Raw genomic sequence first — 17,641 nt, forward strand, 5'->3', positions numbered from 1 at the left:
GTGAATTAATTCAAAATGTCGCAAAGTATACAATAATCTAGACTCGATAAAGCTAAAAATTTGCACAATAATCGTTATATAGGCTACATATAGCCTATCTTTGTGTTCTGCAGCCGCTACTCAACAAAATGTAGTGCCGCTATCACAAGTTTTTGTTGCTTCGTTTATTTGATGAACTACTGGATGATTTTCTGCTGAGTTGCAAATTTGTTGATGCAAGTTAGAAATCGCTGCCAGTTATTGGATGTGTGGTGGAGGAATATTGCACATGGTTATATAGTAACCATTGTGTGGGGTTACATTTCAGTGTTCTAGCGATCAGACGCATTGTGGTTCGCAATTGCACGTTAACTTTGCTTGCATGGGCTGACGATGCCAAGACAGGTGAGCAATACTCTTAGCCATCTTCGCACATAAGTAAAACTAACTTTAACGTTAATATGCTATGTAGGATGAGAGGCGCCTCAGTAGAAAGGCTTGATGAAATGCTCCATGTAAATAATAGAGATTTGAGAATCACGCCACATTTACAGTATTATGTTGAGAATTCACTCATCGTGATAATAAACAAAACGAAACGATGAAATGAGCCAAACGAAACTAGCCTACTACTGCTACTATTGTGATGATCAAAACAAGCAAAAATGATGATGACAGCTGGCTTCGGTTGCTTTTATTGCAGAGTTAGATGTTTTAATTCTCGCGTATCTTCAGAATTTTCTTTTTGAACAACTTCTTCTTGTATTTCTTTATTTTGCAGCACAACTTACGGTCAAGATAATGAAGCTGAAATAAATTATGTTTACTTTTAAATAGTACAGATGGAGAATCCACAGACAGATGATTGCAGGGCGGTGGAGTCGGAGTCGTTAAAAAAGGCTGACTCAGGCTTGATGCAAAAAGACAAACAATAAAATTTTTGTTTGCCATTTTTTGCAAAATATTGTTTCGAGTTCTTCGTATTAAGCTCTACAACTTCACCAGAAAAAAGAAGTGTTTGTTCTTGTTAATTTTTATAAAAGTTGCTGTTTCAATTTGGATCACAACTTAAAGTGAATTTAGATTGAAAAAAAATGAAAAAGACGAAAATTAAAAAAAAACTGGCAACCCTCCAAAATCTGGCAACACTGAAGCCGGAGTCGGCTTGTTAACTGAAGAGTCGGTCGGAGTCATAGACATCTTATTATAACTAGACCGCGCATCGTCACTTCTCTCGTTTACGATTTTTGAAGAAAGCAGGTTCAGACGTCAGCCATTATTAGTGTACCTATTCCGCGCGTTTGCCAATGCTTTTGTAGGGACCCGTAATGAATTTTCATTGTTTTGAATTCAATTCAATTTATTTTTCCTTGTCAGAATGCAAAACAAATGATATTGTGAAAAAGAAATACAGGAACAAAACCAACAAAAGGAAAAGGTGGCAAAACTATTATGGTTTAAGACGTGCATGAACGGATTTAATATTGCGGTATATGAATCGATAAATATACAGTAGTTAAGCACGGCCACCAAACCTGATACTTTAAAACAAGTAGAAGTAGATGAATTAATTAGTTAAGAATCAGTCGCCTCCTCGTTCCTGAAACAACTGGAGCGCCAATTCTTAAAGCAATGAGAACACGACTGAACACAACTTAACTTTCTACAAAATGTAATTCTCCTATAATATTTGCGTTTCTTAAAAAACTCAGTTGTTGTGAACAAATAATTGACAAAACAAATAGTTTTCTATGCAACAACACAACCGCAGCTTTTACCAGGATTCTGTTCAATAGAGATTGATGGCTTTCGATTTTCTCCGTTGTAGCAAAACGTTGCATTATGACGTAAATTCGTGTGATTTCATCAACAATAACTTTTAAAGAAATAGCTTCAGTTTCAAGTTGCTGTGAAATAACAACTAATAAATATCTCCGCAATTCACCTAGTATGACGAAATCTTTATATGATTTCACCTTTGCTGTTCTACAATCGCAAACATATTGTTAGAATTTGTTAATTTATGCTGCCAAAATGTGCGCAAAGATAACGTTATGTGCAAGGTGCCGCTTTGAACTGAGTTCACACACTTTACCTGTTCAACCCAGCTTCTTATCATTTAAAGATAGAAGTGGACTTTTTAAACCTTCTTTCAGTGTTGTATATATTTGTGAAGAAACTGAATTATGCATTAAACGGTTACTAACTACCACAGCTGGGAGATTACCTCTTCATCCAGGCATTGTGGAAGCTATTGCGGTAGCTGTGCTTGGAAATATAAACCATTCCAAGATATTTACTAATCTCACGGATCTTGTGTTTGAATGCACCGTTACCGATAATCACATTTTTACGCTAGTCAAAACTGTGTCCAAATGTTATTTAAAAATTAGGTTTTACCACATTGGTAAGGAAACCTGCAAGCAAATACAAGGCAAATTGGTTCGTAAAACGCTTAACAAAACAGTACTTTTCAAACACCAATAAACTACTTCCTTTCGACATCACATCAGTATTGGTGAATATTTAATTTGTTTTGATTTTGTTGAGCTATAGGCCTACGTTATAGCCGCTATAATATAGCGTATCATTTGCTTAGGTTTGATGTAATACACTGTTTGTTGCTGTTTTTACAATAGGCTAATCATCAGCTCAGCTGTAACGCCAAATTGAATACGGTAAGAGTTCTGCTGAACTGCTGGAAATGATGCATTCAGTGTATCGTATACGTGCTCTCGCATCGCAGTGTTTTTGCTTTATATTATAGACTGTATGTATAATTCTGTGCAATTTAACACATGCTTTTATTCATTTCATAGATGAATAAAACCTCTATTACACCAAAGTTCTAAATTATAGTTAACAAGTTAGTTTTCTGCAGAAGCGCAACCAGCTCAGAAATGTTATCGTTAACAGCGCAGCTTTCACGCGAGTTTGAGACACTAACAATGGCCGCCGCCTTTTTTCAATTTCTTCAATCGAAATACGAGAAGCGCAGTCTAGTTATAATAAGATGTCTGTGGTCGGAGTCCTACATTTTTCGCTCGATTCCACAGCCCTGGAAGATTAACAACAAATTAATAGGTTTAAATAACAATATTCAAACAATACAATAAAAATGAACCAACGCACATATTGAATTTAACGTTTTCGACCAAATTCCATGGCATCACCATGAAAATAGTTTAATATAACAAGAAAAAATAGCTATAAAAGATAGTAGCCTAAATGACTATGAGAAATAGCTACAATTCAAGGAGTAACTTAATAACCTCAGTGCAAACAACTAAAGAAATAGTTATCACAGCTGCTAAGATCATTTTGTTACAATGCAAGACATTTATCAAAATTTAAAAACAAACAAACGTAGCCTTGCAAAAAATAACCAGCTAGAACAATATTAAGAAATTTATGAAAATGAGGTTTCAAACAAGAAACAAACCCAATTTATTGATATTTATTATTTAATTACGTTGTAATTATGTTAGACTACATCTTTTTTCCTTGTATTGCAGCAAATAGCTTACTGTTTTAACAACACAACTTTTAATAATAGGCTATGCTTTACTCTTACAGTGAGGCATAGGTCTACTATAAGTGAACATGTAATTTACTGAAAAAAAAGCATGGAAGCTTCATATTTGCAACAACAAGATTGAAAACTAAATCGGAGTAAAATACATTGTTTGTTAAATAAACTAGCAATCAGTTCAGGCCAGTAACGATGAGGCACGTTGCCTCCAATCATTTTAAAGTTATACACTAGTTAAATTTTGGGTGATAGTTTGAAAAAAATTTAAAAGGTTGGTTTGAAAATTTTCTAGGTTATGGAAATTCATGCACTTGAAACTTTTCTGCTTTGAAAACTTGAATGCAAATTAAAAAAACAAAACAGCAGTGTCATTCCAAAAACACGCCATTAATAAATTTGGTGTTTTTAAAAACATTGTTGCCAATCAAGTATTTAGGCTACAAATGAGTTTATGACATCAAGATCGTTTTTTGGCTGCATCAAAGTTTTGTTCGTTTTTCGTCTGTTAGTTGATTGAAATTAATTACAGTAGAACTCGGTTAATCCGGATTCGATTTGACCGGCGATTCCATCCGGATTAGGCGAAGATCCGGATTAACCGATGACGGTTCTATCAAACCTGACTCATTTGTACTTCCAGTTTCATCCGGATTAGGCGAAGATCCGGATTAACCGAATCCGGATTAACCGAGTTCTACTTACTAATTAAAAAGAAAATAATAGTTTACTCACAGCAACTGAACGCCCCATAATTCCACCTTGGCCTCTTCCCAGTGACAAATTTTCATCGAGGGCTAGATCTTTTATACGAAGATCACCGTTGGATAAAGTGTTGTGTGTTCCAAGGTCCCCTTCATCTCTGTTGTGAGGAATGAACATTTCTAAGATGTCTGCTGTGGAATGAGCGGCCAGGAAAACACAGGAAGACCGACTTATTTATTCATTTAGGGGTTCTCAACCCTTTTCGCGTTAAACGTTCCTAACTTACTAAGTAATTTGCCGGAACCCCAATAAGCTGACACCAAAGAAAGCTATATTACTCTGTTTATGAAAGGTCATTCCAATATCCATGAATTGTATCAAAAATAGCGATAACGTGTTATTAAAAGGTTTATATAAAAACGCAGTTTACAAACGATAACACAGACTCGATTTCAGCCCAATTGGGAAACTGAATAATTCTCAAAAATCTTTGCACACATCTACATGCAATAAGAAATCTGTTGACTGGTGGTGCTGGTTCTTATCATATCACTAACATGTCTGTGTGCTCGAGATTGTAGTGGCCTCCTAGACTGGCGCAGCCCGATGATGGAGGATTCTCGTGGATATGAATCTTGACTGAGGCAGATTTCGACAATTGATGAATGAGAGAATAAAGATTCAGTCTTCCTTCATCCTCTTTGAGGAAGATGTCGCCTTTGGCAGGCTCTCCAGATATACGACAACGAGCATACCTCTTGGTACCTGTTTATAATGCGGTTGGGGTTAAAATTCATCTGGAAGGTCCTTTCCTATAATGCAGTTTGATAAGCTTTGTACTTAGTAAATAAAAAATAACACCAAGCAGCAATGGTTCGGTTCTAGAAGTGTTTAAGCAAAGCATTATAAGAACCGCTCTCCATTCAACGACATCTGGTGAATGGAATAATTTACATGCAAAAATACTTCAACAAGCGGCACTTCACGATAAAAAATTAATAGTCATAAAAGGTCGATGCAAGTTTAGATAGTTGGGAAAGGTTATTTGCTAATTGAAGGTTCCTGTTTATCTATAAACAAGTTTAGATAGTTGGGAAAGGTTATTTGCTAATTGAAGGTTCCTGTTTATCTATAAACAACACAACCGCTAGCCACAAGAAAGGTACATATAGGGTCAAGATGGTGGCGAGGAAGAAAATAAAATGTAAAATAGTGTTGATGTTAATATGTAGATTGTGACAAATAAAAGTAAGCCCACAAAAAACAGACACAAGTAGGCCAATGAAGATAAAGGTGAAGAATACAAGATGGGGGTGGTTGAAACACTTGATAAAGACAACTGTGCGAGCAAAAACATGCTATTTGGAAATCAAGAAAGAAATATTGAGACTAAAGTGGAGATAGAAATATTGCAGAACAGAAGGGAAATTTATAGATGAGAAGATTATGGAAAGGGTATGCTTCGACATATTAAGTGTATTTTATGGATCTAGTTTGTTGATTTTATTATTATGTTTGATAAATATTGTGTTTTTTTACTTTTGTCTTCAAAAAGACAAACCACGTAAGAAATCATTATCTTTCGAAACACTGGCTTCGAATGGTTTCGTTTGTTAACTGGCAACACTGATCGATAACTTTGTTTCTTAAAATACTTAGGTGTGAAAGAAATGTAAAATAAACTCACCAGAGGTGATTGTGACTGTCAGAAGCACTATGACGATCGATATCTTCATTTTCACTATGAACATTGTCCCAAAATGCGCTGCTTGTGGCTAACTCCAATCAAATATTCAACAAATATTGCGATACACGTCGCGCACGAAAATAGAAGAAATGTATTAATTTTTTCAACTAATGTGTTTACGGTTAATTTTGCTGTTTAACACTATTCAATATAAAATCGTTATTCAAAAACATAAAAAGAATTTTTCAGTAAAAAAGCGTTTCAGCGTAATTCTTTGAGAGATTCGGGTCAATAGGGGAAGTGGACCAAAGTTGGGAAACAAGATTGGATTTTGGCGTCTTACGGAATTCTAAAAAGCGTTGTTTTGTATATTGTTTTAAATAAAAAAAAAAAAATACCTACAAATTTTAAAGTTCAAAAACTCGGTGAAAATAAATCTAAAAATATCTTTGATTAGCGCTTAAATGTTGTTATTGTAATGCAATAGGCCATGCATTATTGTCCACCAAGGACGAATTATATGTTGTTTTCTTTTGGTGATGAGTTTTAACAAAGTGTTTAATAAAAACAGAGAGAGACTGTTCACCAGGCATTTGGTAATAAAATTAGTTTGCGTTCTTCTGGTGACTATATGCTAGGTTACCTCGTGATGTTAAAGATGATAACTAGCTTTTGTATTTCCGACGTTTCGTCAGTCAGCACGACTGACTTTATCAAGGTGGCTAAACCTGTTTTAGCCACCTTGATAAAGTCAGTCGTGCTGACTGACGAAACGTCGGAAATACAAAAGCTAGTTATCATCTTTAACATCACGAGGTAACCTAGTATATAGTCACCAGAAGAACGCAAAGTGTTTAATATTGAAAAAATAACCAAAGATTTTATGTTTCTGGTAACAAAGATCTGATGCAGTAATAAAATCACCAGCGTTATTCCTTCACCTCTTGCAGGACCGTGGTAGCCTATGCGGTGTCCGACAAATTATTCGTAAGCAATTGTTCGTAAAACAATTGTTCGTAAAATTAATTCTTTGTAAAACAATTTTTCCTAAAGCATTTTTTCGTGCATGCAGTTAAAATTTGATGTATACGAAGAAATGCTTTACGAACAATTGTTTTACGAACAATTTGCATATAACCAGCCTATGCCCTATATCAGGGCTTTCCAAACTGGGGGTCGCGTAACGAACTTCAGGGGTCGCAGAGCGTATACGAATTTTACACGAAGTAGCCTACTGCATATACTATTATTGCAATTGTGCAAATCATCTTCCTAAACTAAGTTAGATTCTACGTAAATAGGCCTTGCTCCAGTACTTCTAAATTGTAGGACTTCATTAATTGACAGAACTTTGATGAACGTTACCGCATTCGTATCAAGTGGAACAGCTGAACGCACAACTTTTTTGTTTTATGACGCCGCTTTGATTTATGATGCCATAGAACTCTCTACCTCTGCGTATGAGAGCCTAATTACCGAAAACACAGAGCTTAAAGCCTTAAACTTAAGGAGTGCATGCTAGTAGCTAAATATTTAAAAAAAAAAAAAACTGATCAAATGGATAGGTGATTAAAAAAATCGAACGATAATGGTAATAAGCCTACTGCAGATCATGTTGAAGCTGAGGTAGAGGCAGATGCAAAAACAGCTTGCACATCGAAAAAGCGCAAGTGCATTGGAGAAAAGGCGGCTAGTCATATGAAAAAGAGAAAATATAACGAAAGTTTTTTGCAGTATGGTTTCACTTTTATATCGGAAAACAATGAACATCGTCCACTTTGTTTGATCTGCAATGCAGTGCTGGCAAGCGAGACCCTTTGCTTTTCAACGTTTTTTTGGAAGTTAACTGCTCAAGGGGTGACCGTTTTTGGATCAAATTCAGTCAGCTGTTACGTGTTATCCGCTGGTGCTATTTCAACAGAAGTTGCACTGGTGTGAAAACAAATCATTTGTCTATAAGTCTGAAACGTCATTATTTTAAAATTTTATATGTTAAACTTGATATTTCAATTTTTGCAAAGGTACCCAAAAACGACAATTTTGATTTATCTTGCCGCTATTTAATTACCATGCTAATCCGATTTCATGCAAAGTTCTGAATAACAAAGGGCTCAATCGACTGCACGAAGTGTGTGTGCGGTGTGCCGAATCATTGCATTGATAAAGATTTGCGAGCAAATCTTATTGTAAGCTACTCACTGATTCTAAAATAGTTATAATCAGAGTAATATTGTTACACAAATTTGAAAAAAAACAAAACTGCGTTTGTTGTCTTACATTTTTGTCCTAAACTAATGCATTCCGAAACTCATGGCTAGCTTCTAGTTTTATGGAACCAAATTTCTCATAAGTAACACCTTAGCCTGCTTGAATAGCTGTTTACATCTTTGTTTGTGTATTTTAGGTCTACAATTGAGTTTGTAGTATGAATATTTTTAGTAGAAAGAAGACAGTTGAACAAGTTGTTGAAATTATCTGAAATTTCTAAGTTCAAATTAGGTGCTTTTGAAATTGTGGATTTGTGTCAAGTCGCATCACAAATATCATGCAGGCTCCATCATACGTCATTTCGCTTACGGATGTTTATAAACATGACTCATAAATTACATCCACAAAAAATACAGCATTTACAATTTACATCAACAAAGCTAAGTTCGAAGCCCACTTTTTATTGAAGATTGTGTCAATCAATTTGAAAATACATTTTTAGTCCGCCAGCGTCGAAACAATGCAACAGCGAATTGAGGAACATGCGTAAACAAAGGAAATGTGAAATAACCCACAGTCAGCAAATCTACATAAATTTAACGTTTACAAATGTTGAATCAATGTAAATAGACTGGATTGCTGACTGGGTCCTTATTGTTTGAAGCACAAAAAATACGCGTAAAGGCGACAACATCAGTAAGGCAGTGATTATGTTTCTGGCCAAAAAAACATTAACTTTTGACTTCAAAGATAAAAATGATTATAACGAAGCTTCAAAGTTTGTCGTAAAACATTTTGCAGAGATACAATAAACATAATCACTTTGTGCCAGATTGTGAGAAGACTTCCTAGATTCTTTCCAACCATTTGCATGATTGCAAATTATTTTCTATAACTTTATATTGCCAAAAAATGGCTTCTTTGTTGAAACAACGTGGCTACCATTCTATAAAAAATTCTTAGGCCTACTACATTGAAGTAATGAAACATTTTTTTGTGATTTTGCTGATGACGTTTTACAATATCCGAGAAGTAAAAAATAATAATGTTGAATTATTTTACAAAACCGTAGTTTGCAAGCGCTTCACAAAAAATTGTTGGGGGAAAATTTACTATTAGACGTAAAACGTTTGTAAAAGAAAATTGTCGGTTTACGTATTTATAATGTTTATTGCGCTGTTATCGAATTATAAACTGCCTGTGTTGTCTACCTTTGTGGTTGCCGGCCAGCTTAGAGCAGCATGCAAACTAAGCGTTTATGGTATTTGCATCGTGTTATGATTCTCGAAAATTTCCCACAAGGTCTTTATTTTTATCGTGATATTTTCTGCCTCTTCTGTCCTAAACTTGAAGTTTCAATTTCAAGTAGTGTCTTCCCCTAAACTGTTACACAAATCGTCTAGAACCAGGTTGATTATTATGTATCTTACAGCCGTTGAGAGCCCGTTATTATATGTGTGGAATTATTACTGTAGATGTCTGACTAACTTCATGCCAAAGTCGAGCAAATTCTGCTTTCGGGATCCTTGCCGTTATTTACGGTATTTTTGTTGATAAGTTTAGGCAGCATTTTTCCAAGATAAATGAAGACATCGGTATTGTTCGTCACTTAGATTTAGTTTTCTCAGCATTGTTTATTCATTCTTTGATCCACTAGTTTGTCCCACTTTTGGTATAATCGGATCGTTTATAAATGGCGGGTCTTCACAATAGCCGGCCTCTTATACATTGGGGCAACGTATTCAGATGTTGAATCAATGAAGAAGAAAGCTGATTTGTTGTTTGTCTTATGTGACGCCTAACTTTATGCCTCGTCTACATTACAAAATATTTTGTAATGTACATTGTAAAATATTTTGTAATGTAGATGAGGCATTATCATCTTTATTTTGCGCTCTTTGGAACAAAACACAGTGCACTGTGAAACAAAAATACAGGACATAACAACAAGTAGGCGACATAAAGCAGGGAAGGGACGCCATCGAGTTAGCTGCTACGTGTACGTGATCTCACAATTTTGAGTGTATCTCACAATTACTGTTTGCAAAAACGCTATTTCTCCGGCTTCTCCCAAAAGCATTTGCAGTCAGGCCCGCAACCAGGGGGGGGCATTGGGGGCATTTGCCCCCCCCGAAATTTTTTGAAAAAATTTTAAGCGTTCTATGCAGTATGAAATGTACTATGAATAGTACGTCGTACACGTAAAGCCATACTATCGAAACCGAAAGTAGGCTACGCTGGTTGGAAGCCATGCTAACGATTTTGTTCGATAAACTAGGCTGGCATCCTCATTATCTGTTACTCAAATTCCAAGCGCGGAATTGGTGTTAAACAAAATTGCCAAATCAAGTAGAAAGTTAGACATTATGCTCTAAATTAAAATGTCATTTTGCATTTGCAAAGTCAACTTCTTTGGGCCTACAAACATAAAAGCTTGTTGAGCCAACAAAATGTTTCAGGATTGTAATTTGTAATTACCGTGTTGAGTTTATTCATATGTATCTGTTTGTTTATGTTGATGTAAATATATGTTATTGATTAATTTATGACTCCAGTCGTGCCAATGCAGTTCGTAGCCTACAAATGTTGTATTTTATTTGTAATCGACTGAGTCGATTACAAATTCGACTGAACACATTACTGTATTATCGTAATTTTCTTCCTCGGGTAGTCATAGCTAAATGAGAAAAGGTTACAAAGGCTAGTTTCCTTTAATGCTGTGCTAAACAAAAACGTGATTGACATAAGTTATGACCATTGAACCGTAACATGGTAGTGTCACACATAGGCGTAGCCGGGGGGGGGCGAAAGGGGCCATGGCCCCCCAAATTTTCAAAGTTTGAGTTCCGAAGTTGAACCCTTTTTTGAAATATATAATATAATTTGTAGAAATTTATATCGTTTTTCAAGACATCTGGCTATTAACACCCCCAGAACTTGTTTTAGGCACACAGAAAGACACTAATAAATTTTGTAAATCGTAAATCACGCAAAATTTACGCGATTTACGCTTCTTTTAACTAATCTGTTGAAGCAATTTCAGAATCGCTTAGGCTACTCTGTTGGGTTTTTGTGTAGCTGAGTTTTTTGTGTTCTCTAATTTTAGCCGCAGTTTTGCCCGTTCGTGTGTAACAGCTACCTTTAATAAATTAATAGCTGTTTATATGCTAATAAATTTGATACAAATATTACCCTGAAAGTGTTTCCAGAAAGCGCTATAATCCATTATTTGAGTGTAATTTTGCAAAAATTTTCCGGGGGAGCATGCCCCCGGACCCCCATAGAATACGCATGCCTTCGGCACGCTCTAACCCCTCACCAGCTTTATTGCTTCCCTTGCCCCACCAGGATACGTCACTGCACATCAGGTGGCAATGTTTTAAATCAAACACTTTGTTGTTCTCTTCAATTCATCAAATATTTGGCCCCCCCAAATTTTTTTCTGGCTATGCCACTGGTGTCACACACTCTTGTCCCTTATCAATGGGCGTGGACATTAACATAAAAATGTTACAATGCATCATTTTAATGTTTGTTCTTTGATAAAAATTAAATGCCCCCCCCGAAAATATTTGCTGGTTGCGGGCCTGTTTGCAGTGATACATTTCCTCAATTGCAAGTTTTGTCAATGAGAGCATTTCCATAGAACGTTTATTTCGAAACCAGGTTTTCGTGTCTTTACCCAAGAGAAGATATTTTGTAATATTGTTTGGATATTTTGTAAAGGTTTTTTAAGGTTTGTAAAGGTTTTTTATTCGTCAATGAATATTATCTGCTTGAAACAACTGTTTTGAATAGTTTGTGGCCTCCATAGCCTACTATTTTGATCGTGGATTGCTATACTTCTTTGTAGAGCTGATACCGCAAAAAACGTTTGCTATTATTGTTTCTAATTAACAGCTTTGCGATCACTGGCTTCTTTTGTAGCATAAGAAATAACGCGCTTTGTATTATTGAGGTCAAACCAAACAAAGGAAAACAAGAGGATGTTTCTCTCTGCTCGCGCATATCGATGCACGAAGCAATTATGAGCTTATGGCTTGTTATCGCAATGTAATCCATTTCACGCTTTGCTGGAAGTTAGCTAGAAATAGCAAAGATTCACTAAAATCTTGAATTTACAAGAAAACTACACAACTTTTAGCATCAAATTTAATATCATCAGATCCGCCTGGCAATTTTAGGAAAAGTCAAGAAAAACCAAGTGCATGGCGTTACTGTGCTTCAAATAATTAAAGGAAATTTCAGGGGGGGGGCCAAATCTGGCCTCCCTTTGAGGAGCAAAGTGGCCTGACAAGTTGAAACGACATCTTCACACCAAGCATGATTCTCATCGCAACAAGCCAGTCGAGTTTTTTCATCGCTTACTGCGAACATCGGAAAGACAAAGACAATCATTTGAAAGTGAATTTGTAGACAAAGAGAAGTACACAAGAGCATCGTTTGAAGCTTCCTTATTGATCGCAAAAAGCAAGAAACCTTACAATATCGGTGAAGAACTTATTTTACCAGCTGCAAATAAAAGGAACGCAATAGTTCATGGCAAAAAAGAGGCCAATGAAATGCGGAAAATTTCTTTGTCAAACAATACTGTGTCAAGGCGAATTTTCGAAATATGGCACATCTTTTGTCTTATGTTAGATACATTTACAATAACGATATTCACGAGGATTTACTGTTTTGTCAACCATTACATAAAAGTACGACAGGTTGGATATTTTTCAGAAAGTTGATGATTTTTTCACAGAAGTTGGGCTATCTTGGAAGGACTGCGTTGGTGTGTGTACTGACGGAGCTGCTGCAATGACAGGACACACAGCTGGGTTCCATGCAAGAGTGCGATCTGTGAGTGATACACCAATTACTTTTACACACTGTATGATTCATCGAGAGGCTTTTGTAGCTAAAAAAATGTCTCCTCATTTAAATGCTGTTGTGCAAGATGCTGTGAAAGTTATTAACTTTATTAAGAGTCGCGCACTCAATACCCATATTTTTGCAAGTTTATTTGGTGAAATGAAAGCGGAGTTTAATACCCTACTATTGCATTGTGAAGTAAGGTGGCTTTCATAAGGTAAAGTTTTAAAAAGACAATTAATGTTGAAAGATGATGTCGTGGTTTTTCTAACGGAAAAACAATCAGACTTGGTCCACCATTTTCGCAACGACAGCTGGCATTTTAGACGAGTCAATATACGGAAAAAAGGCACCTAACCCCAAAAAAATTGATACAAAAGGTTTTTCAACGGATTCTGTTACCAATGGGCATACTAAATGACATACTAAAAGTCTACCAAAATCGGACCCCCAGAAAGGGGTCATTTTCAAGGAAATGTACGGCATATTTCAAATAATTTTGCGTATTGGGTAGATGGTGGTATTCAAGTTTTTATTGTTCTTGTGTTTGTGACATCATAATCACATGAATGCGTGCATAGTCGCATCACAATGCAAGCAAAGTTATCGTTGTTAAAGTCGAAAAGATTTATTCCACCAGCACTTATAAAAGAAGTACCGGTACTAGGGACTCTGAGGGTCTGTTCAATACCAAGACTGATTGCCTTTTCTGCGGAAATAATGTTCATGATGGAAGTGAAGACTATAGTTATGTGAAAACTGATATCTTCGCAAAGGCAATATTGGATTGCAGTGAAAACCGCCATGATGAGTGGTCTTTGAAAGTCAAAGGTAGAATTAAATACTATTGTGGTGATCTACATGCTGCAGACTGCGTATATCACAAAGTATGTAGCCGCCATTTCAGGTGTAGCTGTGATGTCCCCTTGCAGTTTCAGACTGATCGCGATTCAAAGCGTAGGAAAGCTGGAAGGCCAAAGAATGAGGATCAAGAGCAAGCCTTCACAAAGATGTGTGCGTACCTAGCCATGAATGATGAAGAACAGCTGACTGTTTCTGATCTAAGGTGTAAAATGAAAGAGTATTTATCTGAGGACGGTTCCCTTCCTTATGGCAATCAATACCTAAAAAGTCACCTGAAAAAACGGTATAGAAACTCCATAATTATTGCAGAAGGAAAAGGTTTAGAGGACATAGTGACGCTGAGAGAGAAAACGGGAAGCATCCTCAGGTCATACTTCGCAAGCACAAACCAAGAAGGTGATGAAGAGTCACAAAAGAGAGCATTACTTGAAGCATCTGCCAGGCTCATAAAGAGTGACATCAAGACAAATGTGCCATCCGTTAACGACCAGTACCCGACTACAGAGACACTTAAAATCCAGGCGGCTCTTGATTATATTCCAAAATCACTCTACGTTGTGTTCAATGCCTTGTTTGTAGGTAAAGGCACACAGCGAAAAGTTGCTATTATTGGTCATGCAATCATACAGGCAGTCCGACCACGAGCTGTTATTGCCCCTTTGCAAATTGGCCTTTCAGTGCAACTGCACCATCTAAATCGATCGCGGTTTCTTTTGGATAGCTTGTGTCAGATGGGGTTCTGCTCTTCGTATGGCGAAATGCAGAAGTTTGAAATGAATGCCGCAAATTGTTCTGCACCAAACATGCTTGGTAAGGATATTGATGTGTTGGACAACAACTTGCTATTCGCAGCAGACAATGTAGATCATAACATTCTCACAATTGATGGGAAAGGAACGTTTCACGGGATGGGCATGATAGCCGCCTTGACACCAGGACAGGAAACAGGCCAGATTATCCCAAGGCACGAAACGTTAAAACTGAACATTGTAGAGACGTCCAAGGTTGCGATAATTGAGCATCGTTTTGCAAAACATATTCGACAAGACATCACATTCAGAGAACTTCCGATTCTCACTGCATGTGCCAACATGGTTGATCTGCTTTGGGAGTTGTCATTCAACTCCAAGCAGGCCACGCCAGGCTGGCAGGGGATGATACACACTATTTATCAGGGAAAGGAACACCCAGGCCAGTCTTTAGTAAGGTATCTGCCAATGATAGACATGTACTCCGGGGACAAGACAGTATAAGGGCCTTTATTTCAGGTCAGACAAGTCCAAAGCTGATGGCAGTACCAAAGTATACAACATCAACCGTTTGAAAAAAATCTTTGGACATGACATGTGTTCTGAGTTGATATTTATCCATGCCATGACTGGTTGTGACACTACGTCTCGGATATTCGGTGTTTGCAAAAAGACTGCTTTTCGGAAACTTGTGCATGGAGATCCTGTTCTTCGGTCTTGTGCTAAAGCATTCACTGCCCCAAACCAGACCACAGAGATAATCGATGACCTTGGGTGCCAAGTTTCAAGTTTCAATAAGTAATGGCTGTCTTCTTTGATGGCCAGAGCACAGATTCCCTTGCGACAATGCGATACAACACCTTCAGCAAGAAAGTTGTCTCTGCTTCATCATTTGTAACGCCCGAGAGTCTGCCACCAACTGAATCTGCTACCCAATTTCACTGTCGTCGAGTTTACTACCAGATAATGGTCTGGATGGGAAAAGCAGAGAGTATGGATGTCATGAATCGGGGGTGGAACCTGCAAAAGAATCGGCTCATCCCACTTATGTCAAAAATGAAGGCTGCTCCAGACAGTCTCTTGAAGGTCATTCATTGCAACTGCTCCACTGCCTGTAAGACACTCCGCTGCTCCTGTAGAGGATACGGACTACCATGTACCGCTGCATGTGGACCATGCAAAGTGCAAGAATGTGACAATCCACATAACAAGTTTCTTCTAGACGAGTCGGAAGATGATGAATAGAGACAGCCGTAGGCAATAAGACAACAAATCGGTAGATCACCCTGGTTTACGATTTACCTTTGTAGCCTACTGTTGTAATTCCGATGATTTTCTGAATGTGTCTGTGTCCAGACTTTAATGGTACGCCATTCTTTAGAACAGATTAATCCCCTGTATTCATCTGCTGTAGGAGGCCAAGTATGAGCCTCCTGTTGGTTGCAGTTTTTCTTAGATGCCTGTATTGATAGTACCTACTGTTATGCCGCATGTAATATGCTGTTATGATAATTCCATCTTATTAGGGGAGATTGGGGATACTACGGACGGATTTTCGAGTGTTTTGTTTTCAAAAAAACGTTTTATTTTAAAGTTTACTGGAAACCGTTTTGCACCAATACATATGGAATTTATTCAGATGAAAAGTGAGGAGTTGTCTCTGAAAATTTTACCACTATTCGGCTTATCAAGCTGCCAAAAGTATAGAAACTGGAATGTTGGAAAACCACTTTTCTCAAGCTTGTGTTACATAATGGAAGTCAAGATGATTTTGTTTGCGGTTTATCTCAAGCCTCAAGTGAATTTGCTAATATCGTGCTCTGCTATGTCTGATGTTGGCCTATCGCTGCGTCCGAAATGTCCCCGGGCTCCTCCAGGTCGTATATTATATACAAATCATACGTATCTCAGTAGATAATCAGTCTATCGTAATTTAACCTACTTAACTCGATTGATTGACCCCGAAAACCTAGGGATAGACACCTAAACCGCCTTTCTAGCTTAAATAGCAATTGAGATATAGGCAATATAACATCTCGGCGGCCATCTTGGACGCCATCTTGAAAATGACCCCTTTCTGAAGGTCCGATTTTGGTAGACTTTTAGTATGTTATTTAGTAGGCCCATAGGTAACAGAATCCGTTGAAAAACCTTTTGTATCAATTTTTTTGGGGTTCAACCTTATATTGACTCGTCTATTTGAAATTATTCTATTTGTCAGGTGTGCTTGAAAAACTGAATGAACTTAATTTGTCCCTCCAAGGAGAAAACAGCAATGTTTTTACGCTGAAATCAAAAATTGAAGCGTTCATAAAAAAAATGAACATCTGGAAACAAAAGGTTGAAAATGACTCATTTGAAATGTTTTCATCTACAGAAGGTTTTTTAGCAAACAATGATGTGGAATCAAACTTTATTAAGCCTCTTGTTAATCGACCATTTGTCAAATCTGTTGAAACAGTTTCAAAAGTATTTTCTTCCAGAATTGGACAATACAAAATTAGATTGGATTCAAAACCCATTTGAAATGCAAAAACAAAGTAGGCTACTGAGCACCTCACTCTTAAATCTCAAGAAGAGCTAGCTGAGCTATCCTCTGACTCTAAGTTGCAACTGGAATTTACAGGAAAAAAGCTTCACACTTTTTGGCTTATCGTTAGAGAGGAATATCCATCATTATCTGACTCAGCAGTAGCCTAAGCGCACTCCTGCCTTTTGTCTCAACGTATCTGTTCGAGTCAGCATTTTCAACATTAACGACAATCAAAACAAAATACCGTTCCAGCCTAATCAACATTAAAACTGCCTTGAGACCAGCATTAACAGATATTGAGCCACGGCTGGACTTGCTTTGTAGCAGAAAGCAGTTGCACCCATCCATCACACTGAATAAATGTGTGTGCTTTTTTGTTTCCAGTAGCCTATATATGTGCAAAGTAGTAAGTAAGCTTTGAGTACTGGTTGCTTGAATTTAGTCGTTGCATCTCAATAAATGTCACTAATGACTAATGTAGGCTATATTTCGCACTGCTTATCAATTTAAACGTGAAGGGTCGCGGAAAA

General features: G+C 37.0%; 1 protein-coding gene across 1 annotated transcript; it reads right to left on the reverse strand.

Moving 5' to 3' along the window:
• Positions 1-54: 54 nt before the first annotated feature.
• LOC145775905 (uncharacterized) lies at positions 55-6,204 on the reverse strand. Its single transcript, XM_082587304.1, has 4 exons — positions 5,901-6,204; positions 4,771-4,978; positions 4,244-4,370; positions 55-786 (listed from the first exon to the last, which is right to left on the reverse strand). Exons 1-4 carry the CDS (start codon positions 5,962-5,964, stop codon positions 694-696), a joined length of 492 nt encoding a protein of 163 aa, XP_082443430.1. The 5' UTR covers positions 5,965-6,204; the 3' UTR covers positions 55-693.
• Positions 6,205-17,641: the final 11,437 nt, after the last annotated feature.

This window comes from Aplidium turbinatum, chromosome 8, assembly GCF_918807975.1.
Source record: "Aplidium turbinatum chromosome 8, kaAplTurb1.1, whole genome shotgun sequence".
Taxonomy (NCBI): domain Eukaryota; kingdom Metazoa; phylum Chordata; class Ascidiacea; order Aplousobranchia; family Polyclinidae; genus Aplidium; species Aplidium turbinatum.